General features: G+C 42.9%; 2 protein-coding genes across 2 annotated transcripts in view; both read right to left on the bottom strand.

Moving 5' to 3' along the window:
- Positions 1-1,564: 1,564 nt before the first annotated feature.
- Positions 1,565-16,896, bottom strand: NTAN1 (N-terminal asparagine amidase). The gene is made up of 10 exons (XM_087728783.1): positions 16,766-16,896; positions 14,320-14,422; positions 14,164-14,229; positions 12,742-12,850; positions 11,236-11,309; positions 9,727-9,780; positions 8,355-8,408; positions 7,974-8,071; positions 4,571-4,684; positions 1,565-1,825 (listed from the first exon to the last, which is right to left on the bottom strand). Exons 1-10 carry the CDS (start codon positions 16,844-16,846, stop codon positions 1,649-1,651), a joined length of 930 nt encoding a protein of 309 aa, XP_087584909.1. The 5' UTR covers positions 16,847-16,896; the 3' UTR covers positions 1,565-1,648.
- Positions 16,897-20,337: 3,441 nt separating this feature from the next.
- The window catches only part of LOC148042702 (CTD small phosphatase-like protein 2), a 13,707-nt gene continuing 12,912 nt past the window's right edge, over positions 20,338-21,132 (bottom strand). Inside the window, exon 9 of the mRNA XM_087729250.1 lies at positions 20,338-20,397. Coding sequence (XP_087585376.1) covers positions 20,338-20,397 — 60 coding nt within the window. The remainder of the gene's footprint in view (positions 20,398-21,132) is intronic.

The following is a 21,132-nucleotide window of genomic DNA, read 5'->3' on the forward strand; positions in this document are numbered from 1 at the left end:
TTTCTCTTTGACAGAAGAGGAAGCTGAAGACAGCGGAGTAAAAAAAAAATAACGGCACAGCGAAAGCCAAAACCAACAATCTGAATCTTTGCGTCTTCTGTGAAGTATCTGAAGCCACATGGTTTTCTTGCAGGACTAGGTATGGAGATCTAGTGTAGAAAACTCTAAAAAAAGGAACTAAGGAGAATCACCCCATGTTGAGCTCCACTAGAAGTCCCCATCAGAAGGCAAGCCCCCACCCAACATATTTGTCTGCCTGCTTTTGGTCCTCAGTCCAAGAAGAATGTCATGGCGGGCATTCTTTAGCTACTGCTCTGGAGGCCTCAACGTCAACTTCTATTATTAGCTGGGAGAGGTTCTGTCTCAAGCTTCATTTGAAAGCTCCCACACTGCTACTGAGATGGTTCCAGAGAAGAGCAAACTTGTCTAGATCGGAAGGTCCTTTCTGAAACATCTGGCATCAAGGTCATGTTCTTAATCCTAGTGTCCTCATGTTGGAACTGGTCATTCCAACCTCACCGGAACAACCGGTCTGACTTTGAAATGGACCTGTTGTGGCCCGCCAGCGGAGCTGGTAGCAGATTCGGACAGTGAGGAGGTTGGAGAGGAACCTGGGCCAGTCCTGGAGTGTTGGGAAGGCTCTGATGAGGGCTCTGTGTCGGAGGCAGAGAGGGGGCCGTGGCCGTCTGACAGTTATCAGCTGCCTTCAGAGTCAAGACACCATTGAGGCAGAGGAACATCTGGAGCCTATTCCCAGTATGCGCATGCACAGAGTTGCCAGACGAAGGGAACAAACTAAAGGACAGGGGTTGACATGGGAGTAAGGCCAGACAATGAATGGCCCCTCCCAGAGGATATAAAAGAGGAGCGAAAGGGGAGTGGAGTTTGCAGGAGACAATTAGTTCAATTCATTAGGGTGAAGATCTGTTCCTGACTCCTTGCCAAATAATTGCTGCTACAGCGTGGAGTTTGGAAGATATCGGCCCCGCAGCTCTCCAAGCTGATCAAGGTCTGTAGTTGTGAATCCTAAGGAAAGACTGCTGGCCGGGATTTTGCTGAAGAGGAATTCCTTTGAAACTAAATAAAAGGGGTTTTATCGGGACGAGGAGTCGGCTTTGTGCTTTTGGGAAGCCTGGGTCAGAAAAAGGACCATTTCAGGGACCAGAAGGCTTCATTCCAACATGAGAACGTGCCCAGGAAGCTTCTGCACGTCTCCAGATGATATTTTATCAAGGCCATAGAGCTCCGATGAAACAAACAGCATGGCGGCTTTGCATTAAGACGCCGGCCTTGAAGAAACAACCGAAGCAAGAAAATTTGACGGAGCAGGGACGGGAGAACCAACCGAGGAGGTTTCACCTCCTTCTTTGCAAACCACACTGAGGCCCGTTTTAGGTTCTTGAGAACTTTGGACCCAACTCCAATGAAATGTGAAACGTTTACCTAATTTTGCACCGGATCGGCTGCCTGTTTTGGAAAAGACGGGATATTTTTGAGGGAGGTCCAGCCCATAAATGCAACCCACTTGATTTCCCCTGATGTCTTTGCAGGAGGAGGGGCTCACCAGGTAAAGGTGCATGGCATTAGGAAGGTCTCTTGACATCCTTCTTCTTGACTTCCGGAGTGCGTCTGGTTTCTCCCTTTCGGATTAGATCTGGCCAGAGACTCTTTCCCACAAGCCCTCGGCATTTTTTTTGTAGAGGCGAGGTTTTTGAGTCGGGAAGAGGGTCTTCTCGGGGAACGGATGTTCTCTTAGATAAAGCAAAGTAGCTCTGATGTGTGACACAAAATGGTGGGGCTCAGCCAGGGGTGATGTGGAGAGATTCTGCGAAGGTACAAAAAGGAAAAAAAATTAAGGAAGCCGACAGGGAAGAATCCTTGGTGCTCTATGAGCTTGGTTTTCCTCCCACCACCACTTGCAAATGCTTCATTACCCACCAAGACCGACAAAGCAGACCACTAGTATATAAACAGAGAATAAGCCCTCACTCCCTTCTAGCACTGATGATGTTACCTAACTGGGTGGTGAAACGTTTGCAAGAAAACAACCAAGTTCAGAGAGTTCTCCTCCTCCTCTTCCATCTCTTCCTTTTTCTCCTCCCCATCTTTCTCTTCCTCCTCCTCCCTCCCCTCCTCCTCATCTCCATATGTCCCCCTCCCTTCTAGCACTGGTGATGTTACCTAGTTGGGCCATGAAACGCCTGCAAGAAAGGAACTGTTCAGAGAGCTCCAAGGACCCCTCAGTCCTTCTTCTCCTCTTTCACCTCTTCCTTTTTCTCCTCCTCTTTCTCTTCCTTCTCTCCCTTCCTCCTCCTCATCTCCACATGTCCCCCTCCCTTCTAGCACTGGTGATGTTACCTAGTTGGGCCATGAAACGCCTGCAAGGAAGCAACTAAGTTCAGAGAACTCCAAGGACCCCTCAGTCCTTCTCCTCCTCTTTCACCTCTTCCTTTTTCTCCTCCTCTTTCTCTTCCTTCTCTCCCTTCCTCCTCCTCATCTCCACATGTCCCCCTCCCTTCTAGCACTGGTGATGTTACCTAGTTGGGCCATGAAACGCCTGCAAGGAAGCAACTAAGTTCAGAGAACTCCAAGGACCCCTCAGTCCTTCTTCTCCTCTTTCACCTCTTCCTTTTTCTCCTCCTCTTTCTCTTCCTTCTCTCCCTTCCTCCTCCTCATCTCCACATGTCCCCCTCCCTTCTAGCACTGGTGATGTTACCTAGTTGGGCCATGAAACGCCTGCAAGAAAGGAACTAAGTTCAGAGAACTCCAAGGACCCCTCAGTCCTTCTTCTCCTCTTTCACCTCTTCCTTTTTCTCCTCCTCTTTCTCTTCCTTCTCTCCCTTCCTCCTCCTCATCTCCACATGTCCCCCTCCCTTCTAGCACTGGTGATGTTACCTAGTTGGGCCATGAAACGCCTGCAAGGAAGCAATTAAGTTCAGAGAACTCCAAGGACCCCTCAGTCCTTCTCCTCCTCTTTCACCTCTTCCTTTTTCTCCTCCTCTTTCTCTTCCTTCTCTCCCTTCCTCCTCCTCATCTCCACATGTCCCCCTCCCTTCTAGCACTGGTGATGTTACCTAGTTGGGCCATGAAACGCCTGCAAGGAAGCAACTAAGTTCAGAGAACTCCAAGGACCCCTCAGTCCTTCTCCTCCTCTTTCACCTCTTCCTTTTTTCTCCTCCTCTTTCTCTTCCTTCTCTCCCTTCCTCCTTCTCCTCTCTACAAGTCCCCCTCCCTTCTAGCACTGATGATGTTACCTAAATGGGTCGTGAAACGTCTGCAAGAAAACAACCAGGTTCAGAAAGTGCTTCTCTTTCATCTCTTCCTTTTTCTCTTTCTCCTCCTCCTTCTTTTCCTCCTCCTCTCTACAAGTCCCTCTCCCTTCTAACACTGATGATGTTACCCAGTGGGGCCATGAAACGTCTACGAGAAAACCATCAAACTCAGAGGGCATCAACGACCCCCACAATTCAACCCCAAGCCACAAATATTCTCTTCTGTTGACTTGTGAGATTCTTAGGATACCGTTTTCATAAGCTTTTCAAAACATGTTCCTCCTTATGCACAAGTCAATAGATGCAGTGATCAAACCACAAGAAGGAAATCCAATTTCAAACCCCCATTTGGACACAAAGAAATCCTTGAGCTAACACAAAGACAGGGGAACCTGTTTAGTTTGTGATTTAGCTAGAATGCTCAGAATTCAACCTCTGCCACCAGTCCCATAAACCAAGGTTGAATAAACCCCAATTGAATGCGTTCTGACCGAGGCTTCCCAAGAGCATGAAGCAAACTCCTGGTCCCGACAAAACCCCTTTTATTAATTGACTGTGAATTCTGCTCATTCACCTCCAGCAAAGTCTTTCAAGGGAGGATTTACAGTCACAGACCTTATCTGGCTTGGAGAGCTGCCAGGCCCATATCTGCAAAACTTGGCAAGGAGTCTTGGAGAGTCACGAACCAATTAAGCGAACTAATTGTCTCCTGCAAACTCCACTCCCCTTTCGCTCCTCTTTTATTTCCTCTGGGAGGGGCCATTCATCGTCCACCTGTGGCCTTACTCGCAAGTTGACCCCTGTTTTTTAGCTGTTTCCTTCATCAGGCAGCTCTGGGAATAGGCTCCAGCTGTTCCTCTGCCTCAATGATGTCTTGACTCTGAAGGCAGCTGATAACTGGCATACGGCCCTGGCCCCCTCTGCCTCTGACACAGGGCCCTCGTCCGAGCTTTCCCCAGACTCCAGGACTGGCCCATGTTCCTCCCCAACCTCCTCACTATCTGAATCTGCCGCCAGCTCTGCTAGCCGCTGACAGGTCACAACAGAATGCTCATCCGGCATTCAGACATTACATAATTTGCTTCCCCATTGCTTGTTGGCTAAGTTTACAACCTCCTGGGAGTACACACTGTAGTAAGCTACAATTTACAAGCCGTGATGGTTGGAGCCACACAGAAAGCTAAGCAAAAACTAAAGAGATCATATTGGGGCCTAACATAATGCATGAACTCGGCAATTTTTCAGCCTAGCTTTCTCCAACTGGGATCCCCGATGCCCTTGGCCAACTCCAGAGTTACCTGTAAGATGGTCTGGTTGCTCTGCTCCAACCAGAAATCCACGTGAGGGAAAGGCATCCAGTAGTAAGGCCCAATGCAGAGTTGCTCCTTCTTGGAGTCATAAATGCTGATCATCTAAGAAGAGGCGGGACAAGTGTCAGCAGGTGAAGGCAAACGAAAGGGGAGCAAGCGCAGAAGAAACCCCGGTTACTCAGCAGAAGCCAGAAGGGTTAATCCTGGCCCCGTTACAAGACCAAATCCTGTTTATGCCTTTCTCTGATTCTCATTCATTGATTGATTTATATTGATTTATATTGATTTATATTGATTTATATTGATTTATATTGATTTATATTGATTTATATTGATTTATATTGATTTATATTGATTTATATTGATTTTTTATTTATTTTTTATTTATTTTTTATTTATTTATTTTATATTTATTTATATTTATTTATATTCATTTATATTCATTTATATTTATATTTATATTCATTTATTTATTTATATTCATTTATTTATTTATATTTATTTATATTATTACTTATTTATATTTATTTATATTTATTTATATTTATTTATATTTATTTTTACATATTTATTTTATTTTTAATTTAATTTAATTTATTTGTTTTATTATTTTTTTTTTTTTCCTGACTGATGGCTGCTCAGTCTTTTTTTTTTTTTTTTTTTATTAAATGTTTTTTAAGTTTTAGTTTAAAACTGGTACAACATCTTTCTTAATATATCAATCAATTACAAATAATACAGAAAAAAAAACAAAGACAACAATCAGAAAAACAAAACGAAACACAGGTATCTATTATGAAAAAGTAAGAAGTATATCAACTGGTTACAACATGTTTTGGTGCTTCTCTTCGATTGACTCCTATTAATTCAAGTATCTTAACTCAAATATTTGCCATATCAAGATCATTATACCTCCGGTTTTAATTATTATAATTATTTAAACATCCTTCATCCTTAGTTATGCTAAGGAATTAGTCCATGACACATGCTGGCAGTTCATTTACTTATTTGTAAAATCCTCTATTATCATCAAATCCTCATGTTCTATTTTAACTAAACATCCATAATATTCAGTTATATCATATATCCTAACATTTTCCCAATATTAATTAACATTTAATTATATGGATTTTATTTAATTTTTTAATAGTGCTAATTATTATAGTTAATACTCTTTATGTATACCCTAAAGGTGTTTTCTCATATCCAATTGTTAGTTATCATATCGACTCCACATTATATACATTACTATTAATATCAATTATTATTCAACTATATCTGTTACACAAAAAAGCAATTAGATTTAGCTAATTTTCAGTTATATTCATCAATCTATCAACCAATTCCAAATTATATATATTGCTATCTATATCAATCATTGTTCAGCTATATCTATTACAAATTGAAGTAATCCGATCTAGATATTTTAGCTAAACATCCATAATATTCAATTATATCATATATCATAACATTTTCCCAATATTAATTAACTTTTGATTGTATGGATTCTATTTAGTTTTTTTTAATAGTGCTAATTATTATAGTTAATACTCTTTATGTGTAATCTAAAAGTATTTTCTCATATCCAATTGTTAATTATCATGTCAACTCCACATTATATACATTGCTATCAATATCAATTATTATTCAACAATATTTGTTACACAGAAAAGCAATTAGATTTAACTAGTTTTCAATTGTATTCAACAATCTATCAGCCAATTCCAGATCATATATATTGCTATCCATATCAGTCATTATTCAGCTATATCTATTACATATTAAAGTAATCCGATCTAGCTAATTTTAAATTTTTTTGTCAGCCTGTGTCCCTCCAGCCACAAGGTTTCCTCCGTCCAGTAGCCATTCGTTGAATAGATTTACCAAATGTTTCCATAAGCAAGTCCAAACAAAAATATTTCGGCACCTTTGGATTCTGAATGTCAGTGATTTTATTATTTTTTATTATTTATTTTATTTATTATTTTTATTTTATTTTTTAATTATTTTATTTTTTAATTATTTTATTTATTTTATTTATTTTATTTATTTTATTTATTTATTTTATTTATTTTATTTATTTATTTTATTTATTTTATTTATTTTATTTATTTTATTTATTTTATTTATTTTATTTATTTTATTTATTTTATTTATTTTATTTATTTTATTTATTTTATTTATTTTATTTATTTTATTTACTTTATTTGTCAACAAGTACAAGGAAACAAGTATGAAAACACATGAAAAATGGCACAAATAAATGGATATAAATAAGCAAATCATAGCTATGAACACATAAAAAGAGTACATATAAATGGGGAGAGGAGGACAGAGACGGAAGGCACACTGGTGCGCTGATGCACGCCCCCTTTACGGACCTCTTAAGAAACGCCTAAGGTCCACAGTAGACAGCATAAGGTAAAAGGGGGGGGGGGGTTTAGAGGAACTAACAACAGGATCGGGTAGGGTGTTCCAGACATCTACTATTCTATTCTGAATTCGTTTTTCCTGCAATCAAGAATCGAACAGATTGCATTTAGTTTGTATTTACTGATAGCCCTTGGGTTATTGCAGTTTGTTTATTTATTTATCATTTATATTGATTTATGTTCCCTGCTCCGACTGTCCCATCGGTTTTCTCCCAGGAAAACACCCCACACCAACAATGGCAGCGAAAATAGCAATAGCAATAGCAGTTAGACTTATATACCGCTTCATAGGGCTTTCAGCCCTCTCTAAGCGGTTTACAGAGTCAGCATATTGCCCCCAACAACAATCCGGCTCCTCATTTTAACCACCTCGGAAGGATGGAAGGCTGAGTCAACCCTGAGCCGGTGAGATTTGAACAGCCGAACTGCAGAACTGCAGTCAGCTGAAGTAGCCTGCAGTGCTGCATTTAACCACTGTGCCACCTCGGCTCTATCTATATCTATTGATAACTATCAATATCTATCTATCTACCATCTAGCTCTCTATCGCTGTCACCTAGCTCTATCTCTCCCTCTATCCATCCATCCATCATTATTTATCTATCATCTATCTCATCTATCTATCTATCTATCTATCTATCTATCTCTATCTATCTATCTATCTATCTATCTATCTATCTATCTATCTATCTATCTATCTATATCATCTATCTATCTCTATCAAACATCTTAATATAAACAGGTAACAAATGCCACACTTTCTCACACTGATGATATTCATGAATGTCTACAAAAAACAATCAAGCTTAGAGAATATCAAGGACGCCATAATTCATCTGCGAGCTACATATTATTCTCTTCTATGTTTTATCTTTTAGATTGTTAAGTCTTTGACTGAGGACTTTTTTGGCCTGAAGTGTGGTTCCCTTTCTCATTCTTTTATCTATCTATTTGCTAACCTTTGCTCCTGCTAATACGCTGGCAGATCGCATGTCTTCATCAGGTCCTCGGTCTGGAAATGTGGCGTGGAAAATCTCACCCGTTTTAACGTTTGCACCTGAAAGGAAAGGAGCAACATAATAAAAAAATATGTTCCTTCTGAAGGAATTCTGAAATTATCATTAAACATTAATGTCAAAGGACAGAGCAAGTTGATTGACAGGAAAAAATATTTCAAATTGCCTCTCTTTTAAGTGTTAAACTAAACATGCATCTTTTAACTCCAATCATTGGTACCTTAATCGGCCAGTTTTAAAAACATAATAATTTTAAGGTGGCAATTCCTTACCTCACAATGGTAAGCCAGTTTTTAAACCTGGCCTCAAATGAAAGAAACTCACCGATTCCATATATATACGGCAAATGCCTGCCATTTTCTTGGCGATCATTCAGGTCTGTAATGAACGCATAAAAATTGACTTCATCAAAAAAGTAATAAACTGGAAAATACATAGTGGCACTGCTAAGCGACTGCAGAATGCAGGCTGGAGGTTATATTTTAGATTTGTCAGAGAATATCCCCACAAAAAGAGAAGACAGAACCAAGATTGTTGTGACTCAGCAGAAGTCTCTTGTGAAGTCTTTTCGGGATGCAAGATTAACAATGCAGCTGGGGGTCATTAGTGGCGTCTTCTGGGGATAAAAAGGACGGATGGCGCCACGCCCTGGTTGCAGGAGACAACGTTCATTCATTCGTTCATCATTCATCGGTCATGGTGTTTGTGAGAGACACTTGGAGAAGTGATTTGCTTTCTGTAACCCTGATTCAAGGAGACGCTTGGAGAAGTGAATTGTTTTGTAAGAGTTTTGTTTGATATTCTGTTATCTTCTTGTCAGAGACTTGATTTATGTTTATTTTTGGGCTCGCAGCCAGTCTGAGCCGAGAACTGATAAAGTTCTTCCCTTTTACGTTTGTCTGCCTGTCGTCTGTTAACGAGTGGAGAAGGGGGGACAGAACACAAGATAAAGCTAAGCCAGTGGGGAGAGAAATCCTACACTTGATTTTATTTACATTTTACATATATTATATTAAGTCAATTAAATACAATGACTCCTCTCCGTGCATTCTTTAATTTTTCCCTTCTGCCATATTAAACATTCCATATTGCAAGTATTTTTAAGTGTCCAGGGGGGAGGGGGGGATAGCCAGAAATTTGGGGAGGGAGTGGGGGGAAATAAGCTCACAAATTGAATCCTTCCTTTGGCTAGTGGTGTAGTTCATGTTGAGAAAAGAACTTTCCTTTGCAATGGGACAAAGGAGAATTGAAGAGAGATCAAGTCCTACGATAACATTTGAAGGAATCCATCATTAATAGCAGTAGTAGACTTATATACCGCTTCATAGGCCTTTCAGGCCTCTCTAAGCGGTTTACAGAGAGTCAACATATTGCCCCCAACAATCTGGGTCCTCATTTTACCCACCTCGGAAGGATGGAAGGCTGAGTCAACCCTGAGCCGGTGAGATTTGAACCGCTGAACTGCTGATCTAGCAGTAGCCTGCAGTGCTGCATTTAACCACTGCGCCACCTTGGTTGGTTTATTTGACCAAGGTTAAAATAAGTCACGTTTTTATAAAATTTGGGCAACATTTTATAGATTTTCTGCTGACACCAGGATTGTAAAATTGATGGCTGTAATTAAAAATATAAGGAAATGGGTTGCATTATAAACTGATTCGGACAATACAATAAAGACAAAGACATATATAATTACCTGTGACACAGAAGGTCATCAAATAAACATTATCTAACAAGCGATCAAACGCTCCTATGGAGACAAAAGGAAAAACTATAAAACTCATAAGTCGAGGAAAGAAATACAGATTAACTACAGGATGAAAAATAATTGTATTATTCAAATACTTTAATACTCCGCTCTGTTTCCAGACTGGGTTTTATAGCAATAGCAATAGCAGTTAGACTTATATACCGCTTCATAGGGCTTTCAGCCCTCTCTAAGCGGTTTACAGAGTCAGCATATCGCCCCCACAGTCTGGGTCCTCATTTCACCCACCTCGGAAGGATGGAAGGCTGAGTCAACCTTGAGCCAGTGAGATTAGAACCGCTGAACTGCAGATAACAGTCAGCTGAAGTGGCCTGCAGTACTGCACCCTAACCACTGCGCCACCTCGGCTCTTATCAAGACACCTTCTCACCTGGAACAACTGCCCCCTTACGTCCACTACCAAATTGTCCATTTGTGAAACCGTAGGAGATGAAGTTTCTAGCTTCATCAAAGATACAGTCAACCCATCAGTTCCAAGAAAATTATCCTGAGGGATTTGTGACCCAAAACTAACAGTCCCAGCATTTGACTCTTCCTACCGATGGTATCATATATTCTGTAGGCATCAACATAACTCATCCCCAACAGATCTCTACTCCGTAAATGTAACTGGCTTCCTTTCACTACAATCTACATCATGTAAGCCCTCTCCCTAAAGCAGAAATTTGTTTCTGTTGTGGCCCGCCAGTGGCCAGCAGAGCTGGCAGCAGATTCGGGCAGTGAGGAGGTTGGGGAGGAACATGAGCCAATCCTGGAGTCTGGGGTTGGCTCTGATGAGGGCACTGCGTCGGAGGCAGAGAGGGGGCCAAGGCCGTCTGACAGTTATCAGCTGCCTTTGGAGTCAGACATCAGAGGGACAGAAGAACAGCAGGAGCCTGTTCCCAATGTGCGCATGCGCAGAGCTGCCAGACGAAGGGAACAGTTAAGGAAAAAGGGTCGACTTGGGAGTAAGGACAGTGAATGCCCCCCCCCCTTTAGGGAATAACAGAGGAGCGAAAGGGGAGTGGAGTTTGCAGGAGACAATTAGTTCATTCCTGCATTCTTGCCAAGTGTTGCGGCGTCTGAAAGACATCGGCCTGGCCACTCTCCAAGCCTGATAAAGGTCGGTAATTGTGAGCTACCTTGAAAGACGGTGGGAGAGGAAAGACTTTGCTGGAGAGGAATTCACTGTCAATTAAATAAAAGGGGTTTATCAGGATGAGGACTCGGCTTCGTGCTGCTGGGGAAGCTGGAGTCACCCGGAGTCCTACGGGATTGGGCAGCATATAAATTTTATTAAATTCAAATTCAAGCTTAGGTCAGAACAGTTTTATGGGTGCTCTGGAGTCCACAAAATTCCCACCAGCTCACACAACTGGCCAACTTTATTCTACTTCAATGAAAACCTCAGATTTTTTTTTCCGAAGACCCCCGCAAAACCAAAAACGCAAAACTTACTTAACAGCTGACTGGTAAGATGTTGAGACAAGCGCCTATCGTCACAAAACCCTCCAACCAGGTGCAACTCCAACCTAGCAGGCAGAGAATCCAGAAACATCCGTTCAATTTTCAATCTCTCTTAGACTGAATTTGAATTAATTACGCTGGGTGTGAAAATGCACCTTTTGTTATTATTATTACGATTACCCTATTTGTCACGACAATTCAATTTTGTTTCTGGGTAAGTAACTACAATACAGGATGTATATTGGGGAAATAAGTCCTTGACTTATAAATAAGACATAATTTCTTATTGCTAAGATAGGCAGTTGTTAAGTGAATCACACCTCCCTTGGTTAAGCAAATCACTGCAATTGTTAAGTGAATCAACCAGTCGTTGAGTAAATCCAGCTTCCCCCACTGACTTTGGAAGCTAACTGGGAAGATCTCAGGTTATGTTCACATGAGCCCTGGATTGTCAACCCTGAAGAGAACTGGCTGGGGTCATCTTTGTGTCTTCAGGTTTACACTAGATGGGAGCAGGAGGGAAATAGTTAGCTGGGGTTTTGCAGTCAAAACAAAAGGTTTTCCTATAGGAACCAAGGTCATTCCAACAGGTGGCTGGGAGACGAGGAGCGAAGTAACCAAGCAAATGGCCAGCACCTCGATTGGACCATGTGACTGATGACTTGGGGAAAGGGAAAAACTTTCTCTTTTAATTACCGTATTTTTTGGAGTATAAGACGCACCAAGCTTTTGAAGAGGCAAATGTAAAAAAAAAAAGATTTTGCACTCTGCAAACCTCCCAAAAATGGTCCGTTTTTTGCAAAAATGGTCCCGTTTTTTGAAAAAAGAAAAGCGGGGGCATGAATAGCCCTTAGGAGGCTTATAAAGTGCTCCGAGGGGGGGGGGAGAAATTGAGCAAAAAACTGCCCATTTTTTGCTCATTTCTGCCTTCCCCAATCCCCAGGAGCTCTCTGAAAGCCTCCTAAAGGCTATGCACAGCTATTTTGGTGAAGGGGTAGGGTTTTAGGAGGCAAAAAATGCTGTATTCAGTGTATAAGACGCCCCCAGATTTTCAGCCTCTTTTTGAGGGAAAAAGGTGCGTCTTATACTCCAAAAATACGATAACCACGAGAACTTTCAGAGTCGGTTTTCACCAGCTGTGGCAATATGATGTATTCAATGAATTTGTTCGTTGAGGAATCTACCCGCCTTGAGTTCTACTTTCTATGGCTGCATTACTTGGAACGTAGATAAGGATGCTGCAATCATCATAAACACACGTGCCAGTTGCCAAGCATCCAAATTTTTTATCATGCAGCCACCATGGGGATGTTGTGATGGTCTCATAATTTTTTTCACTGCCGCTGTAATTTCAACTGGTTGCTAAACGAATTGTTGTAAGTCGAGGACTACTTGAATTTAACTATTCAGTTGCAGAGATGGAAAGAAGAAAGGAAGTATGAAGCCCCAACTTTTCACCAGATTGTTTTAAAGAACTATTTTTTTTAAAAAACTGACCTTCCACAGTCTGTGCTTAGAGAAAGCACTTTTACTGCATTTACGATCAGCAGCACTTCTGTTTCAGTATCTGATCCGTCACAGTGAGTTAGACAAATGGCTCCGCTCCCTAAAATAATAATAATAATTGTTAGGTAAGCTCCCCATTGGGAGAGCGAGTATGTTCAGCGAAGCGTTGTGAGAGTTGTGTTGGAGAACACACAAACCAGCATACAGAGACACTGCAGTTAAAATAGGCTTTTACGTTCGTGGAAATAGAGGTTATCAGAGTCCATCAAACAGTCCAAGTCATACACGGATAAGACAGTCAGTCATCAATGTCTTTCAGTAAAGGGATAATCCAAATAACATAGTCCAGTATCATATCATCAGTTCAGAACTCAAAGTTTGCTAGCAGTTGCAAAACGTACAATAGCTCACGGCACTCAGATCAGATCAGCCCAGCATCTAACGAACAGAGAGTCATTCTGGCTCCCTCTTGTGGCCAATTGAGGAAAACAGCAACCAATCACATTTTACAGTATGATTTAAAGAAACAGGTATAGCATTGTTACGTGATTTATATATTGCCAACCCAACCATTAGAATTATATTCCTAATAATGAAACGAGAATTTGCATCTTATGGATTTATGGGGTACCTGTAAAGAACATTTCTCTATTTAGAATAGATTTATAAAAACAAATATCAGTCAAAGGATTTTTGAGGAGTTGAAGATCACTCAACTGGAAGACCAGTTGTGAGAAGATCTGTGGTGCTTCTTCTAAACACTGGAGCCAAAAAGATAAAACCTCAGTCTATCTCAAGCACTTCCATCAAGCTCTTATTCCACTTCTAAACCGCAACCTTAAACTTCATAAATGTCTAATTATAGAGAACTAGCTGATAGCATTGCTCAAGTATTTATTTATAGTGGGAAAATGTCCAGACCAAACATAATTTCTAATGTTGGATTTCCCCCCTTACTAGAGGGAGTCCCCTTGTGTAATACTATGAAGCCGTTACCATGGAATTCCGCTGCACTGGGGAAGCCATTTTACAGCAGTTCAGTAGAAGCCATTTTACAGCAGTACAGTAGAAGCCATTTTACAGCAGTACAGTAGAAGCCATTTTAAGGCACAAGAGGCTGCATCTTAACAGAACACACACCCCGAGGGGTGTTAGGTGTCAGGGTTCCAAGAAACACGAAAGACGTAAAAGAAAGAAGCAAAAGATGGCTTCCAGATCTGGCATTAGGGGTGTCTTACCCCCACAGTATTTTTTCCCAGAGAGTAAGTTATCTGTGTACCAAGTTTGGTTGAAATTGATCGAGGCATTCCAGAGTTATGCTGGAACATACATACATAAACACACACACACACACAGCCATTTTGATATATATAGATGGGAACCAAACCAGGATTTTTCCAGGTATTTCGGTACCTGTATGTCTCAGAACCACAAAATGGCATGTTGTGGCATCGTCTGAACCAAGAATGGAAACAGAACCTATCAAGAAAGCGGGAGAACATCAGGTAAGATTTTGACTGCCTTCTCTTGAATTGAGAGTTGGTACTCACTCACTCGAGGTCTACCTACCATCTTTGGATGTGGTGGCCGCAAATTCTCTTTGCTGGACATAGAGAAGTCCTTTCGGTCCCACCGCTTGAGCTGGTTGGCTGCGGAACTGCTTGGCTTGCTCCTGATGGGTGAACAAGAGTTTTTGGCACAGGTCTTTGTGGGTCACACACACAACACAACTTCAGCAAAACAGCTATCAAAACGTCTCTGATCTGGGCTTAGAAACATAGCTAACACCCCTTCCAAGATCTGGAAACCAAGCAAAGCTTCGCGTAAACTGGGAATTGCTTGAACTGTACCAGTTTATTCGCACAATCATATAACGCAAGAGTCCATTATGAGGGTAGGGAATGAGTTTGGACTAAAGGGGGTGCTAGGGCACTTTGTGAAGATGCCCTGAAATGCTGCCCAGTTCCTCTTAGCTTGAGGAACCATGGCCAAAAGTTGGCCTCAGTTCCTCAAGCTGTCAACATTGGTTTCTAGCCTGCTGCCTTAACCACTACACCTCTCCCCAAGTGTATTATATCGTAGAGGAAAAATCCATAGCGAAAATCCTACCTTGTTTCAATCATGGGATGTTCATAAACCATGTCTAATCACTTGCATCTGGGCATGATAGGTAAAGTTTCCCCTCGCACATATGTGCTAGTCGTTTCCGACTCTAGGGGGCGGTGACATCTCCATTTCAAAGCCGAAGAGCTAGCGCTGTCCAAAGACGTCTCCGTGGTCATGGGGCCAGCATGACTCAACACCGAAGGCGCACGGAACGCTGTTCCCTTCCCACCAAAGGTGCCTCCTATTTTTCTACTTGCATTTTTACATGCTTTCAAACTGCTAGGTTGGCAGAAGCTGGGATAAGTAACGGGAGTTCACTCCGTTACGCGGGATTCGAACCACCAAACGGCCGACCTTTCTGATCAACAAGCTCAGCGTCTTAGCCCCTGAGCCACTGCATTCCTTAGGCATTCTGTTCAGCCACAAACCAGGGTTTACAGCCATAAGGGCTGGGGCCACGCAAAATACTCATCCACCCTGTATGTAAGTTCCATTATGGCTTAGAATAGTCTTGGCTGAAGGATTCTGGGATTTGAAGTCTACATCTCTTCAAGGTTGCCAGGTCAAGAAACACTAGCTTAGCCATCCCAAAGATGCTTTCCCTCCCCAGACTTTCTGGTTTTGCTTTGAAGATGTTCGCTTCTCATCCAAGAAGCTTCTTCAGCATCCAAGAAGCTTCTTCAGAGCTTCTTGGTTGAGAAGCGAAATGCCTTCAAGCAAAGGAAGTCCAGGTGCCTCTTGAAAATAAAAAAGCACCTTTGGGACAACCATATCCTGGATCAGAGGTCCCCAAATTTTTGGACCTCAGAGACCACTAAATTCATAATTTTAAATCCCGCGAACCACTAATATGATCTGCCTAATGACCAGCTGGGTGGGCATGGCTAGGTGGTCATGTGACTGGGTGGGTGTGGCCAACTCGATGTCACTCATGTTGAAGGGCGCCTCGCCGGCCTTTACTCGCCCCTCCTCTCCCAGCCACTCCTCACCGGCCCGCCTGGGCTCCTTAGAGCCCCAACAGGAAGCAGTTGCTGGAGCTAAGCAGCCCCCAGGAGAAAAAGTTGGCAAAAGAGCTCAGTTCAAATTGGATCTGACCGAGGAGGAGGCTCAGCAGAAGCACCTCACTGAGGACTACGAGCATAGGCTATCCAAACAGAAGGAAGACCTGCGGGAGTGCAAGGCCAGGGACTCGCACCTAGAGGTTCAGCGGCCTGATGATGGCCAGTTCCAAGCCATGATGCAGTCCCACTGGAACGAGGCCCTCTGGCTCTTCGCCACCAGCAGTGCTTCCCTCCAGCCTTCGCCCAAAGCCCCCCACCAGGAGGCTGAAGCAGACCCCAAGCCAGAATTTCTGCCCCCCTCCAACCTACACAAAAAGACCCCGAAGGGGGAGATTCTCTGCAGCAACACAAGCATTCATTGCACATATCCAGCCCAGGGGCCGTAGTTTGAGGACCCCTGATTTAGTGCAATATAAAAAATGCAAATAATTTTTCTGCGGACCCCCCAAATTTCTCGCAGACCACCAGTTGGTGACGGCTGACCCCGGGATGACGAGAATCTCCATAGATAAGTAGCTTTAGCAGGTTGGGTAAAAAGCACAGGTTGAGGGAGGGAGGGAAGGAGGCAGGGAACCCCCCCTCCGGCAGGTAACTCCCCCTGGAAAATACCTGCCACTCACCCACCTTGGGGATCCCCTTCCAGGTGCGAGGGGGATCCCCAGCCCCGCGGGCCCAGGGGGGCTTCCCCCGCTTTGCACAAGAGAGAAGCCAATCTCCCCCCCACCCAGTTTCCAGCCCAGCCCCCTGAATGAGGGTCCCCCAAACCAGCCAGCCCTTTGCAGCTCCCCCCGCCAGGTGCACGGCTCACCTGGGCGCAGAGAGCCCCGCGCTCCCCCCCTCCCGCTCACCTCCAGCTCCGGGAAGGCGCGCAGCAGGTCCCGGAGGGTCCGAGCCGGGTCGAGCCGCCGCCCCTCCACCAGCAGAGGCATCTCTCGGGCAGCCTCCACGCCGCTGCAGCTTCAGGGCGACTTCCTGCTCGGTGCCGCCAGCTGAGCTCTCAGGCCCCGCCCCGCCTTGCCAAGCGCCCTGGGAAATGTAGTCCGGAGAGAAGGGGGGGATTGGAGCTCAGGAGGAGACCCCCGCCCAGATTGGAGAGTGGGAGGGTGCATAACAACTGTGCAAACCCCCCCCCCCACTGCTCAGGAGGCAATCTCTCCTCGATTATAAATCAGAATTTAGAATGACAGAGCTGGAAGGGACCTTGGAGGTCATTTAGTCCAACCCCCGGCTCAGGCAGGAATCCCTATCCCATTTCAGACAAATGGTTGTCCAACCTCTTCTTAAAAACTCCCAGTGTTGGAGCATTCACAACTTCTGGAGGCAAGTTGTTCCGCTGGTTAATTGTTCTAACTGTCAGGGAATTTCTCCTCAGTTCCAAGTTGCTTCTCTCCTTGATTAGAAATTAGAATAACAGAGCTGGAAGGGACCTTGGAGGTCATCTAGTCTAACCCCCTGCTCAAGCAATGCACTGTATGCTATATACACTGACTGCACGAGTCAAAAAGAGGGCTGTGAAAATATCTACAGACCCCTCATATCCTGGACATAAATTGTTTCAACTCCTATCCTCAAAACGACTCACCAAGACAAGTAGACACAAGGACAGTTTTCTCCCCGAATGCCATCACTCTGCTAAACAAATAATTCCCTCACCACTGTCAAATTATTCCCTCTCTTAGATAGATTCAGGTTAACTGAGTTGGAAGGGATCTTTTTTTTTAATTTTTAATTTTTATTACATAGACAACACATACACACAACAATGAAAAAAGAAAAAGAAAAAAGAAAAAAAAACACAAAAAAGAAAAAAAAACCATCATCACATACAGCATGTCGTTTGGTTACAGGTGTTTAACATTTATCATTCTTATACATTTATTATTTCATTGAATAGGTTATAATATACAGTTTGGGTTGCTTTGTTTACCATCCCTTCCTCTGTTGTAACACCACCTTATTTTCCCTTTCTTTTCTCCCTCCCTCCCTTCTCTACTTTCTTTCTTCCTTCCTCCTCTCCTTTCCCTTCCTTCTTCCTGTACCTTTCTCCTACTCCTGCTCTTCCTCTTCCCCTTCCTACCCTCTCTCCTCCTCTTTCTCTCCTTTCCATCCTCCTCTCCTTACCTCTTTCTTTTCTCCCTCCCTCCCTTCTCTACTTTCTTCCTTCCTCCTCTCCTTTCCCTTCCTTCTTCCTGTACCTTTCTCCTACTCCTGCTCTTCCTCTTCCCCTTCCTACCCTCTTTCCTCCTCTTTCTCTCTTTTCCAAGCAGGAGATCCTACATCATTTCTGACAGATGGCAGTCCAGTCTCTTCTTCAAAGCCTCCAGGGATGAAGCTCCCACAACTTCCAAAGGCAACTTCTGTTCCATGGGTTGATTGCTCCCACTTTCAGAAAATTTCTCCTTATTTCCAGGTTGAATCTCTCCTGGGTCAGTTTCCATCCATTATCCCTTCTCTGGTCTTCCGTTGCTTTGGAAAATAGTGTGACACCACCACCCCTCCTCTCTGTGGCAGCCCCTCAAGTATTGGAATACTTGTTATCATGTCCCCCTTGGTCCTTCCCTTCACTAGATTAGCCATGCCCAGTTTCTGCAGCCATTCTTCATATGTTTTAGCCTCCAGTCCCCTAATCATCCTGGTTGCTCTTCTCTGCACTCTAAATTGCTAAATGAGACCAAGGGCGGAACACTAAGGGAGAAACACCTGTATTCCTTTCTTGCAGGGGAAATAATTAAGACTCATATTGAAACCATGGATCTAAACTGCTCAAAGTTTGTGCAACAGGAAGAAGCTGAGTTCAACGCAGAGATGTTATTGACTTTCTTTTTTTTAATTTCCTGTGTCTTAATATATTTTAGACTGTGTTTGTTAAGGGAGGTGGGGTCTTAGGGGGGAGGGGGGATATGTAGTATGTGTTAGATTTTAAAGTAACGCGATTGCACTTGTATACTGTTGCTCTTTAATTCCAGTGTAAAAATAGGACAAGCTGAATATATTATTAGATAGTAGAAATACACCGAAGGAGTAGAGGGATAGAAGAAAGAGGGGTAGAGAGGGTGGGAGAGAGGATTGGAGGGAGGGTGAGAAGGAAGGGAGGGAGTGTACCGGGAGAGAGGTGTAGTAGAGGGGGAGGGGAAGTAGGGTAGAGGGGAATGATGGTGGGAAGATGGAAAGTTGGAGGGGGGGGCGAAAGAAAGGGTGTATGGAGGGTCGAAGAGATACATTAGGTTTCTATTTTGGGGGGTATTATTGACAAGAGGAATGGCTGTGTTTATTGTTTAATGTTATATGGCCCCGGTTCTGTACAGTATATGTGTGACTGTACGAAAATGAAAAATGGAAAATAAAACACATTTACAACAAGAAACCATGGAGAGTGGGAGAGTTGTGTAGTAAAAAAAACCCACATAAATTGATAGACAAACCTCATTTTATTACTTGTGTATGAAAATGCGCTTAGGATGGAAAGAGAACGTCAGAAATAAAGCACATAGGAAACATTTGTAGATAAAAAGACTTCTGCAAAGCCTTTAAAAAAATGGCATCCTATGGAAGCCGTTTGATGGCTCAGGAACCATATATTTTTGGCTTGTTTGTGCATCTGCAGAAGCCAAGAAATACCGTATTTTTCTAAGACACACCAAGATTTTGAAGAGGCAAATTAAAAAGTTTTTGCACTCTGCAGACCTCCCAAATACGAGCCCATTTTTTAAAGGTGCACGAAAAGCCTTTAGGAGGCTTGTAGAGTGCTCCTTGGGGGTGGCCCCACCAAAAATGAGCAAAAAATGGCCAGGTTTTTTTGTGAAAATGGGCCTGTTTTTCATCAAAAAAAGGGCATGCATAGCCTTTAGGAGGCTTGTAGAGTGCTCCTGGGGGCTGGGGGGGGGGCAAAATTGAGCAAAAATCGGCTCATTTTTTGCTCATTTCTGCCCTCCCCAGCCCCCAGGAGCACTCTGGAAGTCCCCTAAAGGCTCTGCACGGCCATTTTTGCAAAGGGTTTTGGGAGGCAAAAAATGCTGTATAAGACGCACCCAGATTTTCAGCCTCTTTTTTGAGGAAAAAATGTGCCTCTTATACTCTGAAAAATACAGTAAGCCTAGAAACTTGGAAGATGCTTCTTCAAGTACACCTCGACATATATCACCAACAGGAGAAAAATGTGCGTGGACATGATGGACAGAATGATACTGGTTTTTCTCTCCATCCAAAAAAGTTTTAAAAAGCATTTTTGGGCATCCATCAAATGTGTCGATTGATTCAATTCCTCCTCGGTGCCTGAATTTCTATCCACTTGAAGGACGACAGAAATGAAGCAGATATCCCAGAATTGTTGGGCCCCCCAAATATCCAATCACACTACGTGATTTCAAGCCTGGAGGTTCCAGATCAAATCTGAAGAGGACATTTATCATGGAAACAGGCCTTAATGCTCCACCTTTCCTTTCCCACGATGTTTTCTCTCTATTTCAGTGCGAATGTCAGCCTGTAAACATGAAGGAGTACACGAATCAATATGAATCAATATTTGCTCCTGCTTATATTATTGTATACTGTCAGAAATTAGTTGTTTTTCTAGCCTAGCAAATTGTAGCCTTAATCCTGGACTGCAAATGTTATCTCACTGCTGCGTCTCGCTTCTATTCTTGGCTTCAAAGCTTGGCACGTTTTTGAAAGCTAGTTGGAGAAATTGTTACGGGGGGAATATCAGGCTCCATAGATAAAGGAACCAAACGAGGGAGTTTTCCTGGCTCATAAATCCTTAAAAGCATTCTGCCCAAAAACAACTTGGCAAAGGGGGGCATCCACCCCCTACACAAAGCCATAAGAATATATTCCATAGGTAAGGTAGGCAGAGACACAGGAGTTTGAACAAAAGAATGCTTTAAAGATCACAGTTGGTAACAAATCTTGGTCTCTGATTGGATAAACTTAGTTTCTATCTGCCAAAAATGTATATAATTCTCTGAGCCCCTCTTGCAGAAGGCGGCTATTCCTTACGTGCATTTGTTTGTATGTTTTGGATATAGTTTTATCAGATTTTGCTAAGGCCATAAATAAAAGCTGATGTTTTTGCAAGCCTCCTCTTGAGTCTCACTCTTTGGCATCTCAGTGGCTCGGGGGAAAACTGCCGGAACCTTATATGCGCAAATAAAGGGGAATTTCAGTTCCAAATATTACTGGCAGGAGGTGTCCAAGCTTGGCAAATTTAAGACCTGTG

This window comes from Thamnophis sirtalis, unplaced genomic scaffold, assembly GCF_051295495.1.
Source record: "Thamnophis sirtalis isolate CommonGarterSnake01/CBP01778 unplaced genomic scaffold, rThaSir2_p1.2 scaffold_14, whole genome shotgun sequence".
Taxonomy (NCBI): Eukaryota; Metazoa; Chordata; class Lepidosauria; order Squamata; family Natricidae; genus Thamnophis; species Thamnophis sirtalis.